This window comes from Myxocyprinus asiaticus, chromosome 10, assembly GCF_019703515.2.
Source record: "Myxocyprinus asiaticus isolate MX2 ecotype Aquarium Trade chromosome 10, UBuf_Myxa_2, whole genome shotgun sequence".
Lineage (NCBI taxonomy): Eukaryota > Metazoa > Chordata > Actinopteri > Cypriniformes > Catostomidae > Myxocyprinus > Myxocyprinus asiaticus.
Window position 1 is genome coordinate 52383314 of NC_059353.1, and position 15761 is coordinate 52399074.

The following is a 15761-nucleotide window of genomic DNA, read 5'->3' on the forward strand; positions in this document are numbered from 1 at the left end:
ATCAAGAGTTCAAAAGTCTGATTGCTTGGGGGAAGAAGCTATCATGGAGTCGGCTGGTGCGGGTCCTGATGCTGCGATACCGCCTACCTGATGGTAGCAGTGAGAACAGCCCATGGCTCGGGTGGCTGGAGTCTCTGATGATCCTCCGAGCTTTTTTCACACACCGCCTTGTATATATTTCCTGGAGGGAGGGAAGCTCACCTCCGATGATGTGTCTGGCAGTTCGCACCACCCTTTGCAGTGCTTTGTGCTTTGCAGCCAGTCAGGATGCTCTCTACAGTGCAGGTGTAGAACCGTGTGAGGATGTGGCGGTTCATTCCAAACTTCCTCAGCCGTCTCAGGAAGAAGAGGCGCTGATGAGCCTTCTTCACAACGACTTCAGTGTGGATGGACCATGTGAGTTCCTCAGTGATGTGGACACCCAGGAACTTGAAGCTGCTGACTCTCTCCACTGGTGCTCCATTGATGGTGATGGGACTGTGTTCTCTGTCTTTTCTTCTGAAGTCCACCACAAGCTCGTTTGTCTTACTGACGTTTAGGGAGAGGTTGTGCTCCTGACACCAGTGTGTCAGAGTGTGCACCTCCTCTCTGTAGGCTGTTTCATCATTGTCAGTGATCAGACCTACCACCGTCGTGTCATCAGCAAACTTAATGATGGCATTGGAGCTATGTGTTGCCACACAGTCATGTGTGTACAAGGAATACAGTAGTGGGCTGAGAACACAGCCCTGTGGGGCTCCAGTGTTGGGTCAGTGATGAGGAGATGTTGCTGCCTATTCTAACCACCTGGCGTCTGCTTGACAGGAAGTCCAGGATCCAGCTGCACAGCGAGCTATTTAAGCCCAGAGCCCGTAGTTTCTCATCTAGCTTGGAGGGCACTATGGTGTTGAATGCTGAGCTGTAGTCTACAAACAGCATTCTCACATAAGTGTTCTTTTTATCCAGGTGGGAGAGAGCAGTGTGTATTGTAGATGCAATGGCATCATCAGTGGAGCGGTTGTTGCGGTAAGCAAACTGCAATGGGTCTAGAGAGAGAGGCAGCACAGAGCAGATGTAATCTCTGATTAGTCTCTCAAAGCATTTGCTGATGATGGGGGTCAGAGCAACAGGACGCCAGTCATTTAAGCAATTTATTTTTGATTGCTTTGGTACAGGCACAATGGTGGATGTTTTAAAGCATGTGGGGACTACAGACAAAGAGAGGGAAAGGTTGAAAATGTCCGTAAAAACACCAGCCAGCTGGTTCGCGCACGCTCTGATTACATGGCCCGGAATGCCGTCTGGGCCCGCGGCTTTGCGGATATTCACCCGTCGGAAGGATCGGGTTACATCCGCTACAGAGACAGAGAGTGAACTAACCTCTGTAGCTTCAGCCGCGAGAGCTCTCTCCACGAGGGCGGTGTTATTTCCCTCAAAACGAGCATAAAAAGTATTTAGCTCATCCGGGAGAGAGGCAGCGGTGTTCATGGCGGAGTTTTTATTCCCTTTAAAGTCCGTGATAATGTTAATACCCTGCCACATGCTTCTAGAGTTGGTGGTGTTAAACTGTCCTTCAATCTTACTCCTGTACTGGCGTTTTGCGGTTCTGATACTAAACAAGTTCATAACTGGCTTGTTTATGCTCCTCCGCGTTCCCGGAATTAAAAACGGAGGTCTGCACATTAAGTGCCGTGCGAACATTGTTATTTATCCATGGTTTCTGATTCGGATAGATCCGTATTGTTCTGGTCGGAACAACGTCCTCCACGCACTTTTTGATGAAACGCATTACGCTATCAGCGTAAAGCTCGATGTCATCATCAGAGGTGGACCGGAACATCTCCCAGTCCATGTGATCAAAACACTCTTGTAGCGTAGAATCTGATTGGTCTGACCAGCACTGGATCGTTCTGAGGGTGGGTGCTTCCTGTTTCAGTTTCTGCCTGTAAGCGGGCAGAAGCAGAATGGAAGAGTGGTCCGATTTGCCAAATGGTGGATAGGGGAGGGATTTGTAGCCATCCCGGAAGGGAGAGTAGCAATGGTCCAAAACCCGGTCCCCTCGTGTATTGAAACTAATGTGCTGGTGATATTTTGGTGCGACTGATTTTAAACTGGCTTTATTAAAGTACCCGGTCACAATGAACGCGGCCTCAGGGCGCGTGGTTTCCTGCTCACTTATACTCCCATACAGTTCCTTGAGTGCCCGGTCTGTGTCGGCTTGTGGCGGGATGTACACAGCAGTGATAATGACCACTGTGAATTCCCTCGGTAGCCAGAATGGTCGACACAGAAGCATGAGAAATTCCAGATCAGGAGAGCAGAAAGACTTGATAGAATGTACATTCCTCTGATCACACCAGGATTTGTTGATCATAAAACATACACCACCACCTCTGCTTTTACCTGAGAGGTCTTTCGCTCTGTCCGCTCGGTGCACAGAGAACCCCGCGGGTTCAATGGCTGAGTCTGGAATCTCCTTAAGTTTCCGTAAGGCAGATAATTCAGCAGTATCTCGTTGGAAAGAGATCCGTGCTTTCAGCTCGCAGAGCTTGTTATCCAGAGACTGAACATTTGCCAATAGAATACTGGGTAGTGGGGGTCAATTTGCATGGCGTCTTACTCTGATGAGAACGCTGGCTCTGTTTCCCCTTTTCCTTTTGCGTTTCTGCGGCCGTGCTGCCCAGAAAAAGGGCTCCGCTTGCGTGTTTGTAAACAGCGGGTCGGCATTGAAGAATTTACGGTGTGAAATTGCTGAACCAATGTCCAAAAGTGTTTGTCTGTCATAGACAATAAGGCAGACAACATCCAAGACAAAAAACGTAAGAACTGTGAACAAAACAAACAAAATACTACTATGTTGTGTCGGAGCTCACAACGCAGCAGCCATACCCAGGGGCATCTGCTGAAGCACCCAGGGGCATTCTCTGCAGTGCACCAGTGCAGACGGGGGAGAAGTCGCTGAAATGCTCCGTCAAATCCATCAGAGGTGAATGAACAGCTGTGGGAATTCAGCTCAGTGAGCATGACCGTTTGGCTCCGAAGAGAAAATCTGAAAGAGTGGTTGCATACCAGCTCCTTTTATACCAGTATGTCCGGGGGAGTGGCATGCAAATACCACTCGCCAATTTTCATTGGCCTTTTATCAAAGACCAGAGGTGTCTCGGGCTCCCAAGAGTGAACCCTATTGTCACTACATCAACACAACGTCGAGTTAGTGACAGATAGGGAAATAGAGTTACCTTCAAACATCAGTGCCAATCAACTGGATGCATTTTTATTCAGGTAAGTTTCTGTAAATATATTGACTTTAACTTTCTCAGCAAGATTCTCTTCAAAAGGTTGCTCTGCCCTGACAGTAGTTGACTTGAAAGAGAAAACTCACCGTTGAAGCGGACAGTTCATAATATTCTCTCTATAGTGTCTCTTGTGGCAACGTTTACTTGCATTGTGTTATGAGTTGTGGTCTGCTCGAAATGGAGCTTGCGTAGATAGTAGCGTCTGTGTAACGGTGGCCAGCTGATAGATAGCTGTGTAATGTGTATAATCCTCACTCTCCTGACCTCAAGAGGTGCACTAGCGACTGACGCTAATGGCTGTAGCCTTTAGCCTCCTCGTTAGCATGCCCTCCTCCCACGCCAGAGATACCGGTTCGAGTCCCAAACAGAGCAGGTACAACAGGAGCATCACAATGGTGCTGTGATGAGAAAGTAGTTATCCTAACTGACCTAAGACAGGGAATGTATTCTACGATAAAATGTCAGTAATTTTATACACACACACACACACACATATATATATATATATATATATATATATATATGAGCATGTCTGATGTTATGAGAGGTTTGCGCACGTGTTCATACACAGTAAAAATAACAGTTTTTCCTGCAGTGACGCCATTGAGATGCCTCCACACAAATGCTTTTTAGTGATCTACTTCGGCGCAAAACGCTAAGGGGGGTGAACAAATCTTTATGATTTATCACGGGAGTACTTTTGGTGCCAATTTTGGATATATCGCTCTCGTTTTTGAACACATCTCTGGTGTATGTGATGTTGAACACTCATGGTTCACTTCTGACTTCAACTGTTTACATACAGTGCATCCAGAAAGTATTCACAGCACTTCACTTTTTCCACATTTTGTTATGTTACAGCCTTATTCCAAAATTGATTAAATTCATTATTTTCCTCAAAATTCTACAAACAATACCCCATAATGACAATGTGAAATAAGTTTGTTTGAAATCTTTGCAAATTTATTAAAAATAAAAAATGAAAAAAATCACATGTACATAAGTATTCACAGCCTTTGCTCAATACTTTGTTGAAGCACCTTTGGCACCAATTACAGCCTCAAGTCTTTTTGAGTATGATGCTACAAGCTTGGCACACCTATTTTTGGGCAGTTTCTCCCATTCTTCTTTGCAGGACCTCTCAAGCTCCATCAGGTTGGATGGGGAGCCACAGCCATTTTCAGATCTCTCCAGGGATGTTCAATCAGGTTCATGTCTGGGCTCTGGCTGGGCCACTCAAGGACATTCACAGAGTTGTCCTGTAGCCACTCCTTTGTTATCTTGGCTGTGTGCTTAGGGTCATTGTCCTGTTGGAAGATGAACCTTTGCCCCAGTCTGAGGTCCAGAGCGCTCTGGAGCAGGTTTTCATCAAGGATGTCTCTGTACATTGCTGCATTCATCTTTCCCTCGATCCTGACTAGTCTCCCAGTTCCTGCCGCTGAAAAACATCCCCACAGCATGATGCTGCCACCACCATGCTTCACTGTAGGGATGGTATTGGCCAGGTGATGAGCGGTGCCTGGTTTCCTCCAGGCATGACGCTTGCCATTCAGGCCAAAGAGTTCAATCTTTGTTTCTCATGGTCTGAGAGTCCTTCAGGTGCCTTTGGCAAACTCCAGGCAGGCTGTCATGTGCCTTTTACTGAGGAGTGGCTTCCGTCTGGCCACTCTACCATACAGGCCTGATTGGTAGAGTGCTGCAGAGATGGTTGTTCTTCTGGAAGTTTCTCCTCTCTCCACAGAGAAACGCTGGAGCTCTGTCAGAGTGACCATCAGGTTCTTGGTCACCTCCCTGACTAAGGCCCTTCTCCCCCGATCACTCAGTTTGGCCAGGTGGCCAGCTCTAGGAAGAGTCCTGGAGGTTCCAAACTTCTTCCATTTATGGATGATGGAGGCCACTGTGCTCATTGGGACCTTCAATGCTGCAGACATTTTTCTGTACCCTTCCCCAGATCTGTGCCTCGATACAATCCTGTCTCGGAGGTCTACAGACAATTCCTTGGACTTCATGGCTTGGTTTGTGCTCTGACATGCACTGTTAACTATGGGACCTTATATAGACAGGTGTGTGCCTTTCCAAATCATGTCCAATCAACTGAATTTACCACAGGTGGACTCCAATCAAGTTGTAGAAACATCTCAAGGATGATCAGTGGAAACAGGATGCACCTGAGCTCAATTTTGAGTGTCATGGCAAAGGCTGTGAATACTTATGTACATGTGATTTTTTTCGTTTTTTATTTTTAATAAATTTGCAAAGATTTCAAACAAACTTCTTTCACGTTGTCATTATGGGGTATTATTTGTAGAATTTTGAGGAAAATAATGAATTTAATCCATTTTGGAATAAGGCTGTAACATCACAAAATGTGGAAAAAGTGAAGCGCTGTGAATACTTTCCGGATGCACTGTACACTTAGGTTGAAGTCATTAAAACAAATTTTTTAACCACTCCAAAGATTTCATATTAGCAAACTATAGTTTTGGCAAGTTGTTTAGGACATCTACTGTGCATGACACAAGTATTTTTTCCAACAGTTGTTTACAGACAGATTGTTTCACTTTTAATTGACTATATCACAATTCCAGTGGGTCAGAAGTTTACATTCACTGAGTTAACTGTGCTTTTAAGCAGCTTGGAAAATTCCAGAAAATGATGTCAAGCCTTTAGCCAATTAGCCAATTAGCTTCTGATAGGTGGTGTACTGAACTGGTGGTGTACCTGTGGATGAATTTTAAGGCCTACCTTCAAACTCAGTGCCTATTTGCTTGACATCATGGGAAAATCAAAAGAAATCAGCCAAGACCGCAAAAAAAAAAAAAGAATGTGGACCTCCACAAGTCTGGTTCATCCTTGGGAGCAATTTCCAAATGCCTGAAGATACCACATTCATCTGTACAAACAATAGTACACAAGTATAAACACCATGGGACCACACAGCCATCATACCACTCAGGAAGGAGACGCATTCTGTCTCCTAGAGATGAACATAGTTTGGTGTGAAAAGTGCAAATCAATCCCAGAACAACAGCAAAGGACCTTGTGAAGATGCTGGAGGAAACAGGTGGACAAGTATCTATATCCACAGTAAAACGAGTCCTATATCGACATAACCTGAAAGGCTGCTCAGCAAGGAAGAAGCCACTGCTCCAAAACCAACATAAAAAGCCAGACTACAGTTTGCAAGTGCACATGGGGACAAAGATCTTACTTTTTGGAGAAATGTCCTCTGGTCTGATGAAACAAAAACTGAACTGTTTGGCCATAATGACCATCATTATGTCTGGAGGAAAAAGGGTGAGGCTTGCAAGCCGAAGAACACCATCCCAACCGTGAAGCACAGGGGTGACAGCATCATGTTGTGGGGGTGCTTTGCTGCAGGAGGAACCGGTGCACTTCACAAAATAGATGGCATCATGAGGAAGGAAAATTATGTGGATATATTGAAGCAGCATCTCAAGACATCAGTCAGGAAGTTAAAGCTCGGTCACAAATGGGTCTTCCAAATGGATAATGACCCTAAGCATACCTCCAAAGTTGTGGCAAAATGGCTTAAGGACAACAAAGTCAAGATATTGGAGTGGCCATCACAAAGCCCTGACCTCAATCTGATAGAAAATGTGTGGGCAGAACTGAAAAAGCATGTGCGAGCAAGGAGGCCTACAAACCTGACTCAGTTACACCAGTTCTGTCTGGAAGAATGGGCCAAAATTCCAGCAACTTATTGTGAGAAGCTTGTGGAAGGATACCCAAAACATTTGACCTAAGTTAAACAATTTAAAGGCAATGCTACCAAATACTAACAAAGTGTATGTAAACATCTGACCCACTGGGAATAGCCAATACCCAGCTGTATAAGTGTGTATATATATATATATATATATACAGTGGTGTGAAAAAGTGTTTGCCCCCTTCCTGATTTCTTATTTTTTTGCATGTTTGTCACACTTAAATGTTTCAGATCATCAAACAAGTTTAAATATTAGTCAAAGATAACACAAGTAAACACAAAATGCAGTTTTTAAATGAAGGTTGTTATTATTAAGGGAAAACAAAATCCAAACCTACATGGCCCTGTGTGAAAAAGTGATTGCCCCCTAAACCTAATAACTGGTTGGGCTACCCTTAGCAGCAACAACTGCAATCAAGCGTTTGCGATAACTTGCAATGAGTCTTTTACAGCGCTGTGGAGGAATTTTGGCCCACTCGTCTTTGCAGAATTGTTGTAATTCAGCCACATTGGAGGGTTTGAGCATGAACTGCCTTTTTAAGGTCATGCCACAGCATCTCAATAGGATTCAGGTCAGGATTTTGACTAGGCCACTCCAAAGCCTTCATTTTGTTTTTCTTCAGCCATTCAGAGGTGAACTTGCTGATGTGTTTTGGATCATTGTCCTGCTGCAGAACCCAAGTTCGCTTCAGCTTGAGGTCACGAACAGATGGCCGGACATTCTCCTTCAGGATTTTTTGGTAGACAGCAGAATTCATGGTTCCATTTATCACAGCAAGTCTTCCAGGTCCTGAAGCAGCAAAACAGCCCCAGACCATCACACTACCACCACCATATTTTACTGTTGGTATGATGTTCCTTTTCTGAAATGCGGTGTTACTTTTACGCCAGATGTAATGGGACACACACCTTCCAAAAAGTTCAACTTTTGTCTCGTCAGTCCACAGAGTATTTTCCCAAAAGTCTTGGGGATCATCAAGATCATCAAGAAGTTTTCTGGCAAAAATGAGACGAGCCTTAATGTTCTTTTTGCTCAGCAGTGGTTTTCGTCTTGGAACTCTGCCATGCAGGCCATTTTTGCCCAGTCTCTTTCTTATGGTGGAGTCATGGACACTGACCTTAACTGAGGCAAGTGAGGCCTGCAGTTCTTTGGATGTTGTTGTGGGGTCTTTTGTGACCTCTTGGATGAGTCGTCGCTGCGCTCTTGGGGTAATTTTGGTCGGCTGGCCACTCCTGGGAAGGTTCACCACTGTTCCATGTTCCGCCATTTGTGGATAATGGCTCTCACTGTAGTTCTCTGGAGTCCCAAAGCTTTAGAAATGGCTTTATAACCTTTTCCAGACTGATAGATCTCAATTACTTTCTTTCTCATTTGTTCCTGAATGTCTAGCTTTTGAAGATCTTTTGGTCTACTTCACTTTGTCAGGCAGGTCCTATTTAAGTGATTTCTTGATTGAGAACAGGTGTGGCAGTAATCAGGCCTGGGTGTGGCTAGAGAAATTGAACTCAGGTGTGATAAACCACAGTTAAGTTATGTTTTAACAGGTGGGGCAAACACTTTTTCACACAGGGCCATGTAGGTTTGGATTTTGTTTTCCCTTAATAATAAAAACCTTCATTTAAAAACTGCATTTTGTGTTTACTTGTGTTATCTTTGACTAATATTTAAACTTGTTTGATGATCTGAAACATTTAAGTGTGACAAACATGCAAAAAAATAAGAAATCAGGAAGGGGCAAACACTTTTTCACACCACTGTATATATATATATATATATATATATATATATATATATATATATATATATATATATATATAATCATATAATCAAGGTGCCCTTGAGGGTACAGGGATCCAGCTTTGCGGCACCTGACATTTCAGAAGTTGAGTAGCCCTGCTCGAGAGTGTATAGAGAATGGTGCTAAAAACAAAAAAAATCCAGTGAGCGGCAGTTCTGTGGACGGAAACACCTTGTTGATGAGAGAGGTCAACAGAGAATGGCCAGACTGGTTCGAGCTGACAGAAAGTCTATGGTAACTCAGATAACCACTCTGTACAATTGTGCTGAGCAGAATAGCATCTCAGAATGCACAACATGATGGGCTACAACAGCAGAAGACCATGTTGGGCACTTTATTAGGACCATAGAGTTACTAATAAAGTGCTGAGTGATTGTATAGCAGAATGGCCATAAAATAAAAAACACCAACGATGGAATTTATTTTAGTCTATAGATTTATGAATTGGTATAAACAAAGCACTTCTTGTTCAGTCCTGCTTATATATTTTTGGATAATGTAATAAATTGTGAGAATATGAGATAAGACAGACCTCCTTTCAGGCTCATCTCCCTGTTGATGGTGTTTACAATCCCTCGGACAGTTCCTCTGGTGATGTCACCTTTCTTCAACTCAATTCTGACACTTCCAGTTTTGACTGTAGAGGAGAAAGATTGAAAACTCTCATTTTGAATTTATTAATATTCGTTACGGTAAAACTGTAACTATCACATGGATGCAGATTTTAAAATATATTTTAAGAGCAGATATATGTGTGGATAAGCATGAAAATGTAAAAATGGTCAAAACCTTGATTTTCAGGCATTTTGCCGAAAGCAGGCTTGACATGAGTGGATGCCTTGAGAAAGAATTGGAAAATAATCAAGACTAAAACTTAAAATGATTAAAAAAAAAAAAAAAATGTGTGATTAAACAATGATTAACCTTGTTCCTCTCCCTGAAATATTCCCAATAGACGTCATTAATCTTTTCTTCAAATGCCACTATAGTGATCTCCTTGAGGCAGGTTGAGTTCTGCGCAGTCAAGTGTTTCTCGATTGCTGTAAAGATGGCTGTGATCGATTCTTTTGCACCAATGCCACCTCGTTCTGCAGAACACAAGCTGATATTGTTACTTCAGAATTCAATATCTCCTCAAAGTCCTCTGTGCAACAGGATATTTTTTAAATAAGTAATTGATTGTTGTCATACCGGTTCCAATAGCAGGAATTGCCAGTGTTGTGGATTTTTTGCCCTCGCAGAGATTCAATACCTTCTCAAGAGAAGACATGATGTCTGCAGCATTATGAGGTCCAACTATTTGGGCGATGTTCTTACATTTAAGTGCTCCACCACTTGTCATAACTACACCACCAGCTTTCAGAGGACCTAGACGAGCAAAGTTCACACTGTTAAATGCTTTACTTTTAATATAATATATGCATTAGTTTACATTATGCCATTGAGAGTAAGAGCCAGTGATTACCTAGCTTTGCGCATTCATCAGCAACTATTTTTCCTGCAGCTTTCAAGATGGCACCAGAAACACCTGTGAAATTATATTGGCACTTTATTTCTACTATTTGCAACTAATATAAATACAATTAGCTAAACACAACTATTTGTGTAAGCACTGTAAAACATTCACTGTAACCTATGTATTTGAATATATAAAGCAATAGTGCATAAGTCATGATTCGTGACTCTGTTTAGTATTGAATACTACAGTTCAGAAACACTTACCAGTGTCGAGATTTAAATTGGTGTTGTTGGAGTTCACAATGACATCCACTGTCTCTTTTTCAGCCGTATTGACACGTCTTTGATAAGCAATGTTTCAATTCCCATTTATGTGAAAAAACAAAACATACATCAGCAATATATGTATCTTTAGCTGCATTCTATGCAAGAAAATGGCCACCAGTAAACCTAAATCTGTGTATATACCTCTTTTGTCTGATCCATGTTTATGCTTCAGGGATTGTGAGGGGACTCTTGTAGATGTGCTTGTTGGGTGGGCATTCATTGGGCAAGTCAAAGCATCTGCAGTGAAATTATGCATGATACTCTGTGTGATTCTTAGAGTCATTGAATTGTCTATTTTGTGAGCAAAACTCTTTGGAAGACCAGATTTGCGCACTTGCTCTTGTGATAAATACACATTGCACTGGAACTCCTTTGCTTTTGCCTTCACATTACCTTCATGTTTCTCCAGAACCTTTGCTTCTCCTGCTTTGCAATACTGGTACTTCTTCACAACAATGGATGACACCTGCTTCTTTACAACACTCACCACCTCTTTAATCTTGTCTTTTGCTGCTGTGACCTTCAGACCAGGGTTATTTGATGTTCTGCATGCAAGTATGGTAGCATCAAGGCACTTGATTTGAGGGAGCGCAGAGAGGTTCATGCAAGAATCAACAAACTTGACCTCTTGCACAGATTTGAGAGGAACATCCTCAGTTGTCGGTTCCTTGTTCTCCAGGATTCCTCTCACTTTTCGTGCAGCATCTGCAACTACGCTAGAAAATCCACACAATATAACCTGCTTGTCTGATGGTGTGATCCTGATGTTGCGACCGTTGTGGCTTAATTCCACTTGGTCTTTAAGATTCCTGAGAAAGTGCGTCCAGTTTTCACTGGTTTGTTTGGAAGAAAGTTGGATAACCTCCTCTTTGAGAACACACTTATTTTGTCTTCAGCTCTCTTCAGGTTTTCTTTCTCAACGAAGATCCCAACACAATCCTTCTGGTTGACAAATTTAGCTGGAATGTGGGTGGGAGAGAAATAGTCTTGCTCAAACACATTAAGATCCAGTGACTTGAGGAAATGAATGAGATGAGAAGAGAGCTTCAGCTGGTGCATGATCATGTTCTCCTGTGCCCGCTTGATGACCACCTCAGCTGAACTTACTTTATCCTTCAAACTACTAAGGTGAAAGATGAGCTGATTCTCATCATGTGTGAAAGAAACATCTCCTAGTTTGGATTGTACACGTTCTTTCACGAGGTCAAACTTCTCTTTGCAGTCCAGCTGAATTTTCACATCAACAGTGTTACTTTCCATGTCCACCTCAGCAGCAGCATCCTTCATCAGCTTCCCCATCTTCTCAGAAAGGACAGTCACCTCCTCTTTCACACCAACAATGACAGCTTTAAAGCCCCTGAAGGAGACGGCAGCATCATCTGTGTTGAGGCAGTGATTCTTCACTCTGTCCCATACGTCTTTCTCAGCAGTCAACTCTACTGTGTCAAACTGGCTCAGAAAGGATTGGACTTCCCTCATTGTTTTGGTTTCCCAAGTGGGTCCAATTCGCAGTGCAGTCAGCGAGTCTTTGTCAACATCCATCTCCAGTGTCAATGCACTTGGTGGTGCAGAACTGTCAAGAAGAACTTTGGCATGAAGCAATTTGACATTATTCTCCAACTGTTTTCTAAATTTCTCATTCTTCTCAATGAAACGAAGCAGATCTGCATTGACAGGGATATTTGTTTTTGTGGGCGTATCAGTCAAAGATGGTTTTTCTCCAGATAAAACCTTTTGAAAGCTTGAGTAGAACAGTGAAACCTGAAGCGCTGTTCCGCAAACATCGTGCTTTTGTTCCACCAATTCATGCGCAACTATTGAAATGGAAAGTTCTGTTACTGAAGTTACCAATTTAGGCTTATTTTGAGTTTTGAGTTTAATTACTATCAAACTTGAACTCAACATTAATTAATAATCCATTACATCAACAACATGATTTACATTATAGGTTTTTGAAATCTAACATCCTATTGGTGGTGAAACTTGAACGTGAGTTGTAAATGAATCTTTGATCATTGCAAATAATCTGTAAATTTACCATGACAGTCTTCAAATGTGATGACCGCACTCTTTTGTCTGTTGATCCAGATGAAGGACTTGATTTCTGCTCCTCTGCTTCTCTTCTTGATGCTAAAGTAAAGGCTGAGAGTGTCTTCACTGATCTGTCTCAAATCTCCCTGGACCAGCACAGAATCAGTCAGTTCCATACGGGTCATGCCAATGTCTCGACCCTGCAGTGGCTTTGAGGTGCACTTACTTATAAATGATTTCACATCTGTTGAAAAAAAAAAAATTAAGAAATAAAAAATTACCTGTTCATGTCATTTGAAATGTTCACAGAATTGAGTGCTTTCAATTTTCTCTTTGACTTATTTTTTCTTCTTTGCTTTTTTCAATGGTGACACAACAAATCCAGAGTCAATAATCAATGTTTGTGACAATTACTGACAGTCAACTGTCATTTCATGTAGTAAATTGACATTACTCATTTATTTATCATCCAGCATTTGGTTTTATTGCATCTTTTTGCATCTTAAAGGTGCTGTACGTGATTTTAGCTGTTCTGCTTCCACTAGAATTAGCCACACCCCTTTTCCAAAACCCCACCCTCCAAAGATCCCAAATGAGCTTTTTTGAGACCGAAACGAGCAGAAACAACAGCAGTAAAATAGCACCCCCAACTGACAACTGTTATGAACAACATGGCATAAAAATGGCATTAAGCCTCAATAATTTGCTGCAACTACAATACTATGAGAACATGCAAAAGGACTGACAATCAGAAAGTGTCATTGTCCGCGGACACATATTTGTTTGTTGTTTACAATGTCTAGAGCTGTCACAGAGACCAGTGAGATATCTCACGACACTTATTTCAGTAATATCTTTCAGGGAGTAGGAACATTTTTTGAAAACCTTTCCATGAAAAAATTGCTTACAGCACCTTAAAGTCAAGTCATTTGTATGTGTCTAGTGCTTTTCACAATACAAAATACATCGTTTCAAAGCAGCTTTACATAAAGTCATACTGCATCACATTTAACTAGATAAAGTAAAAAAAAAAAACTTTCATGTTAGCTTGACAAAGCCTGGTCTAAAAGTTTAAAACTCAAAGTGCACCAAATGCGCCCTCTCGGTGTGCGGCCGGTGTCCTCCTTTATATGGTGCCACTATGTGTTGCATACATTGCAACACATATGCCTCTGTGTATATTAGTATGACTAGGGTTAGGAAGAATACCAGAGACAGAGAGAAACAAGAGCATCTGCAGAATGAAAGCCAGAAGTGATTAACTGCACCTTAAGTTAGACGAGTGACTCCCAAGAAGAGCAGCTGAGCATTCAGTCCAGACAAACACAGCACAGACAATGACTCGGTTCAGAGGACAGCCAACAATTAATATAGAGAGAGAAAATGCTTCTAATCCCACCAATATCTTGTTTGAAGGTGACAACAATCCTGTCTTCATCCAGTATCTCCCATGTATGTTCTGTTGTCTTGCTACAGCTGCTGATGAACACAGATATTTTCTTGCAATCTGTGTTTCCATCAAATCCAGTCAAGATGAAGCGACGAGGGTCCACCTGTCCCTTATGTCTTTCTTTATACACTTTTAAAGATATACCAAACTCATGCTCTTTCTGGGCAAGAATCTTCTGTAAATCTGTGAAATGGTTCAACATTGTATTAGGTTTGACCTTTAGAGGAATTAAAGTTCGATGATTTTATCTTGGTATGCGTTATCAATATATTTTCTTGACACAAGCTAGTGATGGTTGTGTAATAACATGGTTTTGACTTGTGTAACACTGCATATTAATCACATTAATAAACTAAAAAAACTAGTTTGTTTCACTTATAATCATAACTCTGCTATGCGACCAGAAAGCAAACTGCCGTTAAAAAGACGTTAAAAGAAGAACAGCAACGTGTATTAAATCAAACCTGACTGGTTGTAAAGCTTCAGGATCCAGCTGTTATTTTCATGTTTTCTCATCTCGAAGTGCCCTGCAAATTGCTCAACATACATTTGAAGAGTTTCCTTATCAATTGACTTTTGGCTGGTAATTAGAATATCAGATATTTCAGAATCCTCTTCATCATCTGTATTATAAACAAATATATATCATGAGCAAAATATCAGTGTCAGCCTGTTGAAAACTGTATTTATTTTAGCTACAAATCGAAAGAAATAAAAGTAAAACATCAAAGTCAAACCTTTTTGACTTGTTGTATGTTTTCTTACTGGAGAGACCTTGAGACAATAATGAGGAAATGTGTGATGAAATGCATTATGGAATTAACTTTATGTAGTGAAAACTGCCCATATTTACTTAACTATAGTTCTGTATTTTTCTTTAACATTTAAAACGAGTTCATGATCCATATTGGACTCATACATCTCCAGGAATACTTCTTTGTTGAGACATGAATCAGAAGTACAGACTAGTATTGTAGTAATAGCAAATAAATGCCAGATTTCTTCAGATTATATGAAATATAATAATAACGTGTCTCACATTAGCAGGCAGTGATTGTTTGAGAAAAGCTATTGTCTCCAGTTTGGGTTTGGGCAGTATTGCTGGTTTGGTCTTTTTTCTGCTGGTTTCTTCTGGTCGTCTGACGGTCACTTCAACAGTTCCTTGAGTTTTGAAATCAATCTTATGAGTCTTCCTGTCAAGCACTTTCTTCAGATCTGAAAAACATCATTCTCTGTCAAACTTGTCCATTTCCCAAACGATTATAAGGTGTCCTATATGAAAGTTGTTGTATTAATATTATCTAAGCGAGTTTCTTTGGTAAATAAATAAACAACTACATGATGAAGATACATTCAGCTTACCTTCTTCTTTCACATAAATCAGAATTGCTTTTCGTTTGTCTTCAGAATGTTCTTGAATCTGCATGATCACAGCGCCTGACTTCCTTTTATTTAGAAAATAAAGATTTAATTTGGATTTTACATTGTCAAAATCATCTGGCAAACCCTCAACAATTAAACTTCTCCCTTCCATATTTGCGGTCCAACTTTTAAAAACTCTCAAAAAGTGACTCCTTTACAAACTGTCCAAATAAAGTGCACAATATTCAATATTTAATTCAAATGAATTAAAAGAGCGGCATATCATCGACGGAACTGATCTCGACGATGATCCGCACTTTCACTTTTGA

General features: G+C 41.4%; 1 protein-coding gene across 1 annotated transcript in view; it reads right to left on the bottom strand.

The window, feature by feature from the left end:
- The window catches only part of LOC127447619 (protein mono-ADP-ribosyltransferase PARP14-like), a 24997-nt gene extending 9243 nt beyond the window's left edge, over nt 1–15754 (bottom strand). Inside the window, 14 exon segments of the mRNA XM_051709550.1 lie at nt 9337–9441; nt 9594–9642; nt 9729–9892; nt 9996–10172; nt 10270–10332; nt 10527–10603; nt 10655–11468; nt 11471–12403; nt 12628–12864; nt 14020–14253; nt 14535–14693; nt 14808–14844; nt 15110–15285; nt 15433–15754. Of these exon segments, the coding sequence (XP_051565510.1) occupies nt 9337–9441; nt 9594–9642; nt 9729–9892; nt 9996–10172; nt 10270–10332; nt 10527–10603; nt 10655–11468; nt 11471–12403; nt 12628–12864; nt 14020–14253; nt 14535–14693; nt 14808–14844; nt 15110–15285; nt 15433–15604 (3397 nt within the window). The 5' untranslated portion in view covers nt 15605–15754.
- Nucleotides 15755–15761: the final 7 nt, after the last annotated feature.